The sequence below is a fragment of the Zootoca vivipara genome, chromosome Z2 (assembly GCF_965207765.1).
Source record: "Zootoca vivipara chromosome Z2, rZooViv2.hap1.1, whole genome shotgun sequence".
In the NCBI taxonomy this organism is placed as follows: Eukaryota; Metazoa; Chordata; class Lepidosauria; order Squamata; family Lacertidae; genus Zootoca; species Zootoca vivipara.
In genome coordinates, this window is record NC_142585.1 from 38,492,501 (window position 1) to 38,507,544 (window position 15,044).

Below are 15,044 nucleotides of genomic sequence, written 5' to 3' on the forward strand. Positions count from 1 at the left end.
GATCAAGGAAGCCACAATCAATCTCATAAAATTGGTGGTGGTGGATGAGTTAAATGAGGCAACTTGGCCCAGCCATCCAAACCACTAATACTGCTTCTGTGGCAGATTTTCCGTTTGTACCTGTGCTCTATTACCCTGGTTAAATTGATCACGGTGCCTGATGTTGTGCCAAATTTATGCCTTCCAGCCCTTGCTTTCCTTTTACAACTAGATACAATTGTTATTCCTGAGCACTCTATGGAGAAAGAGAGAGAGAGAGAGAGAGAGAGAGAGAGAGAGAGAGAGAGAGAGAGAGAGAGAGAGAGAGAGATCTTGTTAAGCTCGCTCCCTTTCCAAAGAACTGTCATGTATTAAGTGGAAACTGAAGGGAGGTGCTTTTAAATCCTTCCGAAATTGGAGAACAAAATCCAGCAAATGGAAAAGTCAAGGGATGCCTGACACTTATTACCGTAAATTCAACTTTGTCGAGGTTTTGTTTAAAAACAGAGGAGTCCACACAAAAACCCCCACCAATGGTGTGTGGCTGCGTACACACCTTACTTCACAGAACTACAATTCTCAGCACCAGCACCCTTCAGTTCCTAGGATGCTTTGCGGAAAGTCATGTGCTTTAAATCTATGCTGTGTCTGTGGGGAGGGAGGGGGAGATTAGGGTTTCACCTGTTCTTCCTCAAGTAATAGCTATGTTACTTCACTCCACTGAGCATCACTTGAGGCCAAAGGAACACAACCGATGCCCCTATGCCACCATCTCCATGTCTATGGGTAGACAGAACACAATGTGTATGAACAACATGTGGTCTGATGTGCTGCTGAGGTAATCAGAGACATAACATGCAGTGTCGCAGCTCAGTGGCAGAGCATCTGCTTTGCATGTAGGAGGTTTCAGGTTGAACCCCCAGCATATTCCAGGAAGTGCTGGAAGCATCCCATGTTTGAACCCCTTGGAGAGTTGCTGCCAGTCAGTGTAGTAGACCAGGGCTGGAGAACCATTGCCCCTCCAGATGTTTCTGAATTACAATTCCCATCACCCCTGGCCAATGGTGATGCTTGCTGGGGCTGACAGGAGTTGCAGTTTGGCAAGATCTAGAGAGCCAAAGGTTTCCCAGCCTTGTAGACAATACTGAGGATCAGAGTCCAATGGTCTAGCTTAGGATACGGCAGCTTCCAATGTACCATGTTGACCCATTTGTGAAACACCCTTATTTTTTGCATTAGATAGTTGAAAACAAGTAGCAGTTTTTAAAAAAATATGTAAGTATAAGAGTGTATATCTAGTCAAAAGTCTATTCATATACAGAAACATATATCTTCATATACATAAAAGTAAAGCATATAAACGTAAAGCTGTCATCACACAGCCCCCATTGGGTGATTTGTAGAACCTAATCACAATTCTGGATTTGCATGAAGTCAGGGCATGGGAGGGAAGCCAAGAGAAGGCAGAATAGAAGAGAACTGGCTTCAGAAATGAGGTTGGGAATGTGAAAAGCAAGCTTATCAGCTGCATGGAGTAAAAAGGGCAAGTTCTTTTTAAAGGGAGGGTTAATGTGGAGGAAATGATTGGGGAGAAGGGTTGGCAAATGGAGTGAGCAGGGGCCCCGTGTGTGTGTGTGTGTGTGTGTGTGTGTGTGTGTGTGTAAACACATACATATACTTTAGATAGATATACAGTGTGTGCATATGTGTATATTTAACTCAATCTAGGGCTAGTCTCCAAGAGGCTGGCATCACAATTTGATTACCACAACCATACTTTTTAACTGCTGTCAAAAGAGACAGCGCCTTGTATAAACAGCTGCCGGGACACATGCCTGCTTTCTGTAGTCCCAGCTTTAAATCATACAGCAGTGATGAATCTTTATCTGACACTAATACTTTTTAACTTCATAAGGACAATTAAAATGAATTGCAGCTAAATGCTCACACAAGAAATCCTTGTTGCATAGTAACATGTTTTTCACATTGTTGGCGGTGTGTGTGTGCAGGGGGGGGTGAAAAATAGAAAGATGCAACTGGCTTTCAAATGCAACCTCATTTAGAAGGCTTTAGATCTGAATAGCAAAGGAGCAAAAACAAGGGGGGAAAGGGTTCAGAAAGGCCACTGGGTGCAAGTAGCATAAAAAATGATTCGGCTACATCTAGGCAGGAGGCCTGTGACCTGCATTTTATACATTTATTTGAAATGGTTTCTGCCTTCAGACAAAAGGGCTCAAGGCAGCTTATGAATAAGCACTTAAACACACACACAACACACAACAAACCACTTGACCAAACAGCAAAAATATAAGCAGCCAAAACAGAGGACCCTGCAAGTAAAACTCAGCAAAAAATTCAAAAGCAAGATTACCGTTTGAGGCACCTCTTTACCTTGGCTTTTGACACTTGATGTGTATATTTTTGGTACTCACCCTATTTTTGTGATTGTAAGTTGCTTTAAATTGTTTTTAATATTGTGTTTTTGTGTTGTAATCTGCCCTGAGCACATAGCGTAATAAATAAATAAATAATACTGAAAAGGCTTGCCATCTCTAAATGTTGTTAAAGCATGGGAGGATAGGATGGGTTTCACTTGGAACTTAGAAGGCAACGAAGGCAGTGCTAGGCAAACATGCTTAAGTAGTAAGTGACATAATCTGGAGGCCATCACAAAAAAGGTCCTCTCGTCCGGCAGCCCATGGTCTAAACCTCTGAAGGTGCTGGTGGTGACAAGGCCCTCTGGCGAGGATCTCAGCTGCTGCATGTGAGAGAATGTGGTATTTGAAATTATTGATAACAACTGGAGAACCCCTTTTAGACTTTTTTCTGTGGAAGGGAAAATGAATGAACTTGAGATGTCTAGATCTGAAGACTGGAGAAATATTGCCCAGCAGAAGGAGGAACAGCAGGATACCATTATGGAATGAATGTTTTGAATATTTTGAATAATCTTTATATATAACTGGCAGACAGGGAATCTGAAGTCCCCTCTATTATATTTTTCTCTTTTCTGTCTTTATTCTTTTATTATCTTTATCTTCCTGATTTCTTCTCTTTCCCCCTAACTTAATTTTTGTTTCTGTTTTATTTTTATTTTATTTGTTTGTCCTCTACTATGGGTCACTGAAGGGATTGTACACACATGAAGGTGATATATGGTTAATGAAGGATCCTGCATGAGAAACAGAGAAGTGAAGGAGGCAGAGAGACGAAAAGGGAGCTCCCAGGAGAGAGCTAGGAGGGTCCATTTCTTTCTGTGTGAGACAAGGATGAAGACCTAACTCTGAAAGAAGGCTCTGCATTTTTTCTTCTTTTTCTTTCTCTGTTTTTGTTCCTATCTAGATCAGTTTTTAAAAATCTTTTTGTACTATGAAAAAGCTTTAATAAAAATTGTTCTGAAAAAAAGTACATTAATTAAGCAAACCAATTTAGATGGGACTACTCCAAGGGGAACTTATCTGGATGCAGCCCAATACGTTTTGCACATTTAGACAAAAATTCCTGCAATAATCTGGATGGAACAGACTCAGAATTAAACATATGTGAAAAAGACTGGAGATTGAAATAGGCTGAGCCATCCCTCCCTTCCTCACGTCACAGCAGACTCCACCCCACTCCAACCTTGTTGCCTATTCCTGGACTTGCTGAGAGATGGGATACTGGCTACATCAAGGACTTCTAGGGCTGCTTCAAGGGCTCCTATCATTCACAAAGGAAATTTGGGCCCCCGAGAGATTCCCCACCCATCCACCAGACGAGTACGTGGGTGGCAATTCTGCACCTACCAATGATACCTCCTATGCTGCTCCAGGGGCGGGGAGCAGGAGAAATTGGCACAGAACCGCCAACCAGCTCCCTTTCTCCAGTGTAAGGGGAAATGCCATTCACTGCAAGCCTCAACTCAGTGGTTGAAGAGCTGCACTACCACACTTGCATGAAGAAAGGTGAATGTCCCTTGCTTCCATATGTGATGGTGTTTTAACAGTAATAATAATAATAATAATAATAATAATAATAATAATAATAATAATAATAATATATTATTTGTACCCTGCCCATCTGGCTGGGTCTCCCCAACCACTCTGGGCAGCTGCCAACAAAGATTAAAAATACATTACAACTTCTCTAAGCAGGGCTGCCTTCAGATGTCTTCTAAAAGTCAGGTAGTTGCTTATTTCCTTGACATCTGGTGGGAGGGCGTTCCACAGGGCGGGTGACACCACCGAGAAGGCCCTCTGCCTGGTTCCCTGTAACCTCGCTTCTTGCAGTGAGGGAACTGCCAGAAGGCCCTCGGAGATGGACCTCACTGTCTGGGTTGAATGATGGGAGTGGAGACGCTCCTTCAGGTATACTGGGCTGAGGGATTTGGCGAAGTGTCTAAGCTGGTACAGTACAAACAAAAGCACACAGGCTCCCACAAACAGACATGGTTGAATCAGGCTCAGATATCCTGCTGTTTTACTGTTGTTGGTTTTACTGTTTTGTAATACTTAATCTTTGTGATCTTGCTTTATTTTAAGATGCTGTAAGACGAAAGTTGAGTGGGCATTTGGCACAGGAAGTCAGGTTATAAACTTGAATCTGAATAAATAGATTAAAAGTCTTGTGTCTTGGGGGATGGGGTGTATTGCCTCCCCCACAATTCCCTCAAGTCCGATTTTCAAGGCATTTCTAATAAGCATGTTTCAGCTTTCTCTGCAATATGGAAGAAAAATAATTTTGTATTATATGGTACTTTCTTTTTTCTTTTTACAGGCACTTAAGAAATAATAAACATGTTTGATTTTGATACACCTATTTAAGGCAGAAATGCTTCGTGATGTGAAATGGAAATTAAAGCCTCTAATTTTTGCACAATAGGTTTTAAAATGTCAAATTAACATCTCGGGCATTTTTTTAAAATAAAAAAACCAGTTACACACTACAGTGTGCCTCCTTTCCCCATTCTTATTCTGGTGTGGATATCCCCCCCCTTTTTTTTTCTTTTTAGGAAAGCTATTTAATATCTGAAATTGTGGGGGGGAAATGGTTCATAATTATGCAGACATATAACTGGAACGCAACTGGAACAAGAGCAGCATGCGAAAAATGTATTTAAGGTCTATCATCCCAAAATGCTGCTAAAAGCTATTAACCAGTACGTGTTAATTGCCACAGCATTCATATTAATTTTCACTTCAGGCCCGACATTGTGGAATATTTCCCTTGATACGTTTTAAACAAAGTTTAATTTAAGGAACTGCTTCTATCAACACTTATGAAAATTAACAGCCAAGCAATTAGTACTCATGAATTATCCCTCCACCCCCCCTCCACTCCCCAGCCTCATTGTTAAAAACAGTTTCTAACAAAGAAGTTGTTGTTTTGTTTTATGCTGGTTCACAGACATTTCATTAAAAAGAAAGGAAGAAAAGCACCTCCCCACCTGCCCTGGGCACCAAGGGCCAAATTCTGTTAAGTTCATCTTTACAATCAACCCTAGAAAAGGGCTCCATGAACCCTTTGTGCCTCATGCACATGCGCCCGGCAGCGTTGGCGTCAAAGGCTGGCCTGGTGTGGTGGGTTCTGTTGACCCCGTGGACCCCGTTCCCACCCTAGAAAAGGTTCAAATCCATCGTCAGATCATCATGAGGTTGGCTTTGTTTTATTGTTGATTTTTATATATACACTGTTTGCTCAAGTTTAACACCAAAAAAATTATAGCAATACTATGGAAAGGCATACTTACTTACAGCACATTTAAAAAATAAATAAAGATACGGAACATGTAAAATCAATAAAAAGCAATGATAAAACCTGGTCATCGCTGAAAAGCCTGTGGACATTAGAACACAGATATTCTCAGTAGCATGTAGCAGATAAGCCCCCCCCAATCCTAAAGCTCTATGCTACAGAATAAAGAAATGGCTTCTTATGCCAAAACTTGATTAAGATCAAAAAAATTGAAATTTGGGGGTGAACATGTAGATAACTAGAACTCCAAGGAAGCTGAATGTTGGAATACTCAGGTCAGATAAAAGAAAGTACTTCTTCACACACTGCATAATTAAAACTAAGGTACAGTATATTCCTGCGTATAAGACTGCTTTTTAACCAAGGAAAATCTTTTCAAAAGTCGGGAGTCGTCTTATACGCCGGGTCGTTTCATTAATACGGCGAGTATATCCCGAACTCTATATTTTAACTGGAAAAGTTGGGGGTCGTCTTATACGCCCAGTCGTCTTATACACCGGAATATACGGTATTTGCTCCCACAGGAGGCAGTGATGGCCCACAACTTGGGTGGCTTTAAAAGAGGATTGGACAATCCATGGAAGAGGAGAAGGCTTTCATTGGGGCCTAGACTGAACTGCCCTAGCCCTGTGGTTTCCAACCAGTGTGCTGTGGCACCCTGGGGTGCCTTGAATGATGATCAGGGTTGCTGCAGGCAACACTGGCCTCTGTTCCCCTTTCCTTCCCTCCCTCCTCTGATGCCCTCTCGTATCTCTGCCTCCCAAAGGCTTGCAGAGCTGTTTGTTACAGCAGCCCTGGCTACAAACTCCCCAGGCAAATGCTGCCTCTGGGGCAGGCCAGGGGGTGCTGGTTGCCAGGAGCTGAGGCAGCTCAGAGACCAGGGGTGGCTGCGGCAGCTGCCTGGAGGACTCCCAAGTAGAAGGGGGAGGAGAAGAGGCTGAGGGAAGATGCCACAAAGGAGGGTGAGAGGCTAAAGGGTGAGAGGCTGCCAGCTCTGCAGGCAAGGGGTGACATAACTGGGCTCCTGAGCCCCACAGGAGTGCCATAGTTGGTCAAGGGAGCCGTGGACTCAAGAAGGTTGAAAACCTCTGCCCTAGGCAGATCTTCAGAAGACCAGTGGACAGATGCACCAATAATAGGCACAGAGTGATCCAGAGAAGCTTTCTGAATGCATTATCCAATATAGTGGTACCTCGAGTTACATACACCTCAGGTTACAAACACTTCAGGTTACAAACTCCGCTAACCTGGAAGAGTTACCTCGAGTTGAGAACTTTGCCCCAGGATGAGAATGGAGAGCGTGTGCCGGTTAAGAACAGTTTCAGGTTCAGAACGGACCTCCGGAACGAGTTAAGTTTGTAACTAGAGGTACCACTGTAGTCATGATGGCTTATCTCTGCCTGTATGGTCAGCGGCAATAATACATCTCAATAGCAGTTGCTGGAAACTATAGGAGGGGAAAGTGTTCTTGTGCTTGAGCCCTGCTTGCAGGCTTACAGACATCGGGTTGGCCACTGTGAGAACAGAATGCTGGAGTAGATGGGCCTCTGGCCTGACAAACTGGCTTGGCTTCTCCCCCCCTCCCTTCCCCAAAATAGTTGCTTCTGGCCTATAGAATTCTACAGCTGTCAGGGAATTCCTATTTCTTTATTAACAAACACCAATCTGGACTGTAAGTTTGCAAAGATATGCAATATCTGTAGCTGTGATTTACTTTTTTAAACCTCTCAACAAAAATTGATGTTATTTCACTTAAATTCATTTAAAGAACTGGGCTCATTAGTGCTGGTGGAGAACTTTGTTCACCGAGCAAGCTACACTAATCCCTTGCATCTCTCCCAGAGAAACACAACTATGATTTTATCTGGCAAGCACGAGAGATGAAACTTTCTAATAATGATTTAGTTTTTTAAAAAGGAAATGATAATAATAATAAAAAAGAAATCAAAAGCTCTGGTTCCAAATCTAAAAGAGGATTTCAAGAGTCACCCTAGCCTCTAGAGTAAATACATAATTAAGTAGGGTTTTTTTTAACCATGCTTAATTAGGCCCCAAAGCCCCCCTTAATAGACTCCCCCACCTCTCCCCAATTAGGCACCACTTTCCCAGGGGAACCAGAGTGGCTCAGTTAATTATGCAAATCAGGCACGTACTATTCCCAGGAAAAGAATTATGAATATTTGCAGAAAAACACATCTCTTAGCATGTAAAAAAGGAGGGGAACAGCAACCTTCGTATCTTTAAAACACTGAAGAGCACCGATAACAGGCAGAGTGTTGTTAAAATGTTGGTTCTGATGCAATCGTGACAAGCATGCTACAAGGTAGTAGCATTAACAGTACAGTATTAATAATAATGGAAGACTACATAACGCAAAAGGAAGTCAGGACACATTTGCTACAGCATGGTAATTTCCATAACTACTGCTCAGGTAAGAATGAAGACTTTGCTTGTTTTAAAATTTTATGTTAAGGGCTTATACACAGCCTTATTTTTATTTTTTTAAATCCTTCAAGGTGGTTAAGGCCACATTCAGACCAAACATTTAAAGCACTATTCTCCTGCTACAATTCCCAGAGTTCCCTGTGAAGATGGGTTGATTGCTAAAGCATTCTGGGAATTGTAGTTCTAGAAGGGGAATAAGGGTCTCCTAATAACTCTCAGCACCATTAATGAACTACACTTCCTATGATTTTTTGTGGGAAGCCACAATTGTTTAAAGTGGTATTAGCACATTAAACGCATGGTGTGCATGTGGCCTGAGCCAAAGGATCATTACATTCCAATCTGTATACAGTATTAGTTCAAGAGGTGTGACTATGGCCGGTTGAATCAATAAGCGCAGACCAAATGAATTTCCTTCCCACCCTTAAGGCAGAACAAGCTATACTGGGTTAGATGGGCTAATGGTCTGACTCAATGTAAGGCAGCTTCATATGTTTTTGGTACTGAGCACCTGACTTGATTCCAATTGTCCAAAGCTTTGGTGGAGAAGATGACCACCTTCTTTTTCGATTGCATCATGGACTTTATTTCCCCAGGCACACACATGCACACAAGTATTTTCTCTTTGCCTTGATCAAAACACTGTTCACCATCACAAACTTTTTGGGCTTCACAGGATACTATTCATTTTGCCTATTATCCCTGAGGTTACTTTCATTTGGCTGCTCTTTTGTACAGAAATCAAACACAATTCCATTACTCAACAGCAGCTTCTGTTGCAAATTTCCCAAGAATTGGCAGGCGGGTCCTGTGTGTTTGTAGCACCCAGTTCTATGGCTGTAATTTGTTTTAACTGTTTTTAATACTGACCTTTAAAATGTTGTAACCTGCTAGTGAGGGGTGTGCAGTATTATTATTATTAATAATAATAATATTATAATTTATTATTTATACCCCGCCCATCTGGTTGGGTTTCCCCAGCCACTCTGGGCGGCTTCCAACAGAATATTAAAATAATCTATTAACTATTAAAAGCTTCCCTAAACAGGGCTGCCTTCAGATGTCTTCTAAAAGGCTGGTAGTTGTTTTTCTCTTTGACATCTGATGGGAGGGCGTTCCACAGGGCGGGTGTCACTACCAAGAAGGCCCTGTGCTTGGTTCCCTGCAACCTGGCTTCTCGTAACGAGGGAACCGCCAGAAGGCCCTCAGCGCTGGACCTCAGTGTCCGGGCAGAACGATCGGGGTGGAGACGCTACTTCAGGTCGTTAATAATAATAATTATATATATATATATATATATATATATATATATATATATATATATACACACACACACACACACACACACACACACACCCCGCCCATCTGGCTGGGTTTCTCCAGCCACTTTGGGCTGCTTCCAACAGAGGAATAAAATAATCGATTAAAGATTAAAAGCCTCTCTAAACAGGGCTGCCTTCAGCTGTCTTCTAAAAATCTGGTAGCTGTTTTTCTCTTTGACATCTGATGGGAGGGCGTTCCACAGGGGGGGGGCACTACCGAGAAGGCCCTCTGCCTGGTTCCCTGCAGGGCTTTAAAGGTCAGCACTTTTGTAATAATAATAATAATAATTACAAAAACAATAAACGCCAGATCTGCCATAGAGAAGCCCAAATTTCATCATTGCCAGCTAGTTGCAAACGATGGGTAGGAAATCATGCATTTTGTAGGCAATAATATTCTTCTCCTTTTCTGTTAAGTCGCTAAACACCACAAAAATCCATCTCATTTGAAACACCAGGTTCGCACTTGCAGAGGATATGGGAGTCAGTCCTTGCAGCAGTGTGTAAAGTTCCCATTTCTCCTGCCCAAGCTACACAAACATCTATGCTGGACTGATATCCCTTTGGCAAGCACAATCTAATGAAATTGGCTGACCAAAGCATACCCTGGTGAAAGAAAAAGCTGCCCCACTACCAAGGCCCTGCCTCATCATGCCAGAGACATAACACAGGCCAGGTAAGTGCTAATTAACACACAGGATCATAGAACCTAGGAAACTACCGTATTTTTTGCTCCATAAGACGCACCTGACCATAAGACACACTTAGTTTTTAGAGGAGGAAAACAAGAAAAAAAATATTCTGAATCAAATGTTGTACTAAACTATTTAATAAACAACTGGTCCCTCTGCCGCCTCTCGCTGGGACTGGCACAGGGGGTGCGGTTGGGAGAGACGCTGCACTGTGCCTCTCCCAACCATGGCTCCTATGCCGGCTCTTGCAAGTGGCAGAGGCGGCAGAGGGATGAGTGGCCCGAAAGGGCTGCTTCCGGGCTGCTGGTTCCTCCCCCGCCCCATGCTGCTGTTGGCAGCTATGGCGGAGGGAGGAGCAGCCCGGAAGGGTTGCTTTCGGGCTGCTCGTTCCTCCGCGGCCACTGGGAGCCCTGGCTCCGGCGGCAGAGGCATCCCTCCGCCTGTGACTGCAGCGGCAGCTGAAGGATCCCTCTGCTGTCCAGTGCCTTCGCTCCATAAGACGCGCAGACATTTCCTTCCTTTTTAGGAGGGGAAAAGTGTGTCTTATGGAGCAAAAATATGTACCTTATACCAACTTGGACCACTGGTCCTTCCAGCTCATTAGTGTCCACACTGACTACCAGCAGCTCTCTTCCAGGGTTTTAGATTGGGATTACAGTTGTCTTAGTATTTCTTTTTGAAATGAAAGGCAATGTGTTAATATTGGTATTATTCCCTCAGCGTGCTAACAAATACATTGCCTTGTGTATAAATGGACCCTTATTCTTACAGAGAGCAGAATCTGAGTAGTTATGGGTTTGTATCAAATATTAATCCTACTTAAAGCAGACTCACTGAAATTTATGAACATGGTTAACTTAGGCACATTAATTTCAATCGGCCTACCCAGAGTAAACTTAGTTGAATTCAGCCCAATGACTCTACAGAGCAACTCTTAACAGGGGGATTTTGCAATTTAGCTCAACACATCTGTGTTATCAGCAATTCACAGAGAGTGAAAAGCCACTTTCCACCTTCCTTAGAGCAAAGTATTATCCAAATGTCAGGCGTAAAAGTTAAGTCTGGAAAAAGAAGACAGAAAGCGATGGGCTCTGCCTGTTGTCACTTGTAACCCTTTCCTTTCCAGGACAGACAAACAGCCATCCATTCTAGCCCTACTGGAGCTTAGGACAAAAATAAAAGGCAAAGAAGGGACTGTTTTTGTTGGCTTTAGGGCAACCAACAAAATGTGGTACAAACAGTAATGCACTGAATGGTAAACATTAATTCACCAAGATAACAAAATATTTTGATAACTTGGGGCTGATGCATATCTAATGTGCTCTCCACCTTAACAGAAAATGCTCCCACTCATTTTGTGTGATAATCCACAGGCAAGGGGCTGATCCTCACAGTGGTCTGGAAAGTTCCCATTTATTCCTCTGGCTAGGCAAGCCAGCAGAAGAGGCTACAGCTCAGGGTGGCAGAGTACCTGGGTTCAGTCCCCAGCAAAACTGCCAGGAAGGGTGGGGAGAGGTCCTTGCATGAAACCCTGGAAAGCTGATGCTAGTCAGTATAGACAATTACTGTGCCAGATGAACCAACAGAGTTAGTCAATATAAAACAGCTTCCAATGGTGCTGTTTGATTAAGCCTCTGTATTCAACATCACGAGGACTAGAATTCTGATTTCGTTTAAAAATTGCAGACACTCAGCACATGCTTTGGTCCCGGTTTCAATCCCCAGCATCTCCAGATAGATTTCTGCTTTAAACCACTGCAGCCACTATAGACAATACTACTACTACTACTACTACTACTACTAATAATAATAATAATAATAATTTATTATTTATACCCCGCCCATCTGGCCAGGTTCCCCCAGCCACTCTGGGCGGCTTCCATCAAAATATTAAAATCCAGAAATCCAGAAATACTGAGCTAGACATGAGACAGCTTCCTAGGTTCCAAGGTATCAATGCAACACAGAGCCTCTCCAGAAGACCTCTGGCTACGGGGTTTGGTGCACACAGGAAGTGATGCTCCTTTAGTATCCCAGGACAAGTCTGCACAAGATAGGATTTATTCATTTTTTAAAGTCCCTGCAAGGGCTTAAAACCTGGACTGTTGCCCACATCAGTCACCTCTGTAGTCTCTAAAATGGCCAAAATCCACCCACAGAGCATCAGTATTTTTAAAATCTGGAATGAATTTGGCGCAAAGAAGACTTCCAGATACAATGTTGTTGTTTTTATTTTATTTTATGGGAGGGCACTGATCTCTCTTTCTCTCTTACCTTGCCATCAAATTTTGAGTATTCGTTGAATGGGTTGTTCAGCTGTAGGGGGCACTGTTCCAGCCGTACTGAGAGGATTGATGGCTTCGTAGCAGCACGCTGAGGCTTCACCCTGAAGTTCTTCTTCTCAAACAGCAGGCTCAGCTCCTCCGCTGCAATTAAAGAGAAGCCAGATAGGTCAGAAGGTATGGAAAAAATTTCCCCTACTGAATGAGGGATCTGATGGTAAAAGGATCACGAGCCGCAGATTGCGAAGCCAACACCCAGTAGTAATTACAGTGGTGCCTCGCTTAACGAATGCCCTGCTTAACGAAATTTCCGCTTAACGAAAGGTTTTTTCTAGAGGAGGTTGCCTCACTAGACGAATTCGTTTTATGAAAAATTCATCTAGCGAATCGTGGTTTCCCATAGGAATGCATTGAAATTCAATTAATGCGTTCCTATGGGCAAAAATTAAAAAAATTAAAAAAAATTCAGTGCATTCCTATGGGATTCGCTAGACGAATTTTTCATTATAAGAAAAGACCCGTGGAACGAATTAAATTTGTCTAGCGAGGCACCACTGTAAATGTTTTCTGTGTTCCATGCCTTTCAAAAGGCACTGCAATCATAATACCATAATAGGAAAAGAAGCAGCTGTGTTACATTGAGCCAGGGCATTGTTCTATCTAGCTCTGTATTGGCTACACTGACTATAAGAAGCTTTCCATAGTTTCAGGAGATGCTACTGAATGTGGGAAACCTCATCTAGGTGGCTATAAACCTATGCCCTAATAAAACCTAAGGTCCACTAGCAAACCTAGGCCCTACCAATTGAAACCTATATAAACCCATGCCATCTCCTAATCCTATACAAATCTAGGCCCTACAAACCTATGAAATAGTGCCGTAAACCAGGGATGGGGAACCTCTGGCCCACAGGCCAAATTCTAATATTTTCTTTTTAAATTGCTGTAGCCTTCCCTGGGAACTTGTGGTAAGACAAAATGAACAAGCAACAACTAACTATTGGAGGCAAATAGAGCAGACTATTGAGGTTTCATTAAAATCAAATTGTATACAAATACTGCAAAATAAATACGTCTCTGACATAATGGGACCCTATCAAGAGCAAATCCGATGGTGATTTTGTTCTAGGTTAACTGACGATATGGTTGGGAAAGGACTGAAACCTCTAGTATGTCTTCTGCTGATAGCTGACAAGCTGCAACTGAGTGGGAGGGGTTAATACAATGTCTGGCGGAAATGGACAAGCTGATTGAGCCAGTTCAAGGGAGGGAAGGAAGGTTGCAGAAAATTAATTCCGCTGGAAGATGGAACTGTTTTGTGGGATACTGGGAAATAAGATTATGGACATGAGACTTGAAACAACTTTGTTTTCTTAATAGTATAGTCTTTACTTTTTGTAAGTAGCATAGTTTCTATTTACTAGTATAGTAAACAGTATTACTCTTATAAAAGTATTTTAAAGATTTTTTTATAAAAAATATCAACATTGTTACTGTATTGGCCTGAATATAAGTAGTACCTGAATATAAGCTGCACCTTTAAAATTCAATGGGGGGGAGGAGACAATACCCAAATATAAGCCGCTCCCTTAAAATTCCACAGGCACTCACACCTGTTCCGTTTTACCGTACTTCTATTTCAGCAGCGATATCATAAAAGCCAATTTTTGTAAGGTTGCAAATTTAACCCGCACTTTAACTTTTCACGGTTGGAATTTGGGGGAAAAGTGAGGCTTATATTCAGGCCAATACGGTATTAACAACAAGAAAAGAAGAAGAAGAAGAAGAAGAAGAAGAAGAAGAAGAAGAAGAAGAAGAAGAAGAAGAAGAAGAAGAAGAAGAAGAAGAAGAAGAAGAAGAAGAAGACGACCTGCTGGATCAGACCAATAGCCCACCTAGTTCACCATCCTGTTCTCATGGTAGCCAGTCAGATGCCTCTGGTAAACCCATAAGCAGGACCCAAGCACAAATGTACTCTCCTCTCCTGTGGGTATCGCCAGGTTTAGTGTTATGAGAGGGGTGGGTGAGAAACTGTGGATGCGGAACACAAGCATCATGGCTATTAATTAGCAGCTTTATTTTCCATTAATTTGCCAGATCCTCTTTTAAAACCATCCAAGTTGGTGGCAATCACCGCCTCATGTGGTAGTAAGTTCCATAGTTTAACTTTGTGCTGTGTGAATATGTACTTCTTTTGTCTATCCTGAATCTTCCTTCAGCTTTGTCCACAAGCTCTAGTCTTGGGAGAGAGAAAAACTCTGCATGCCATGCATAATTTTATAAACTTCTGTCATGTAGCCTCTTTTCATTAAACTAAAAAAAGTCCCAAAATGCTTTTTGCAAAGGGAGGTTGCTCCATGACCTCAATCATTTTGGCTGCCAAAATGATCCATAATTCAACTATACACTGTGTGAAGATACCGTAGTAACAGCAATGTATACTAATACTGGAATGGGTCCAAATATGACTTATAAGGTTGTTGTTCCCGCCCCCCAACCCCCACACACCAGCTTCACAGTTGATGTCATATGTGATACCACTTGACATCACAGGCATGGGGCAAGTAGAGGTGGCTTCTGACAGTACACTG

The 15,044-nt window shown here is 42.4% G+C and overlaps 1 protein-coding gene across 35 annotated transcripts in view; it reads right to left on the reverse strand.

The window, feature by feature from the left end:
• The window catches only part of MAPKAP1 (MAPK associated protein 1), a 204,625-nt gene that overhangs the window by 150,165 nt on the left and 39,416 nt on the right, over positions 1-15,044 (reverse strand). For all 35 annotated transcript variants that reach the window (XR_015948704.1, XR_015948703.1, XR_015948710.1 and 32 more), the window contains one exon: positions 12,446-12,597. Coding sequence is in view for 27 of the 35 variants with exons in the window: in XM_088664904.1 (XP_088521030.1) it covers positions 12,446-12,597 (152 nt within the window). In the remaining 8 variants the exon portion in view is untranslated. The remainder of the gene's footprint in view (positions 1-12,445; positions 12,598-15,044) is intronic.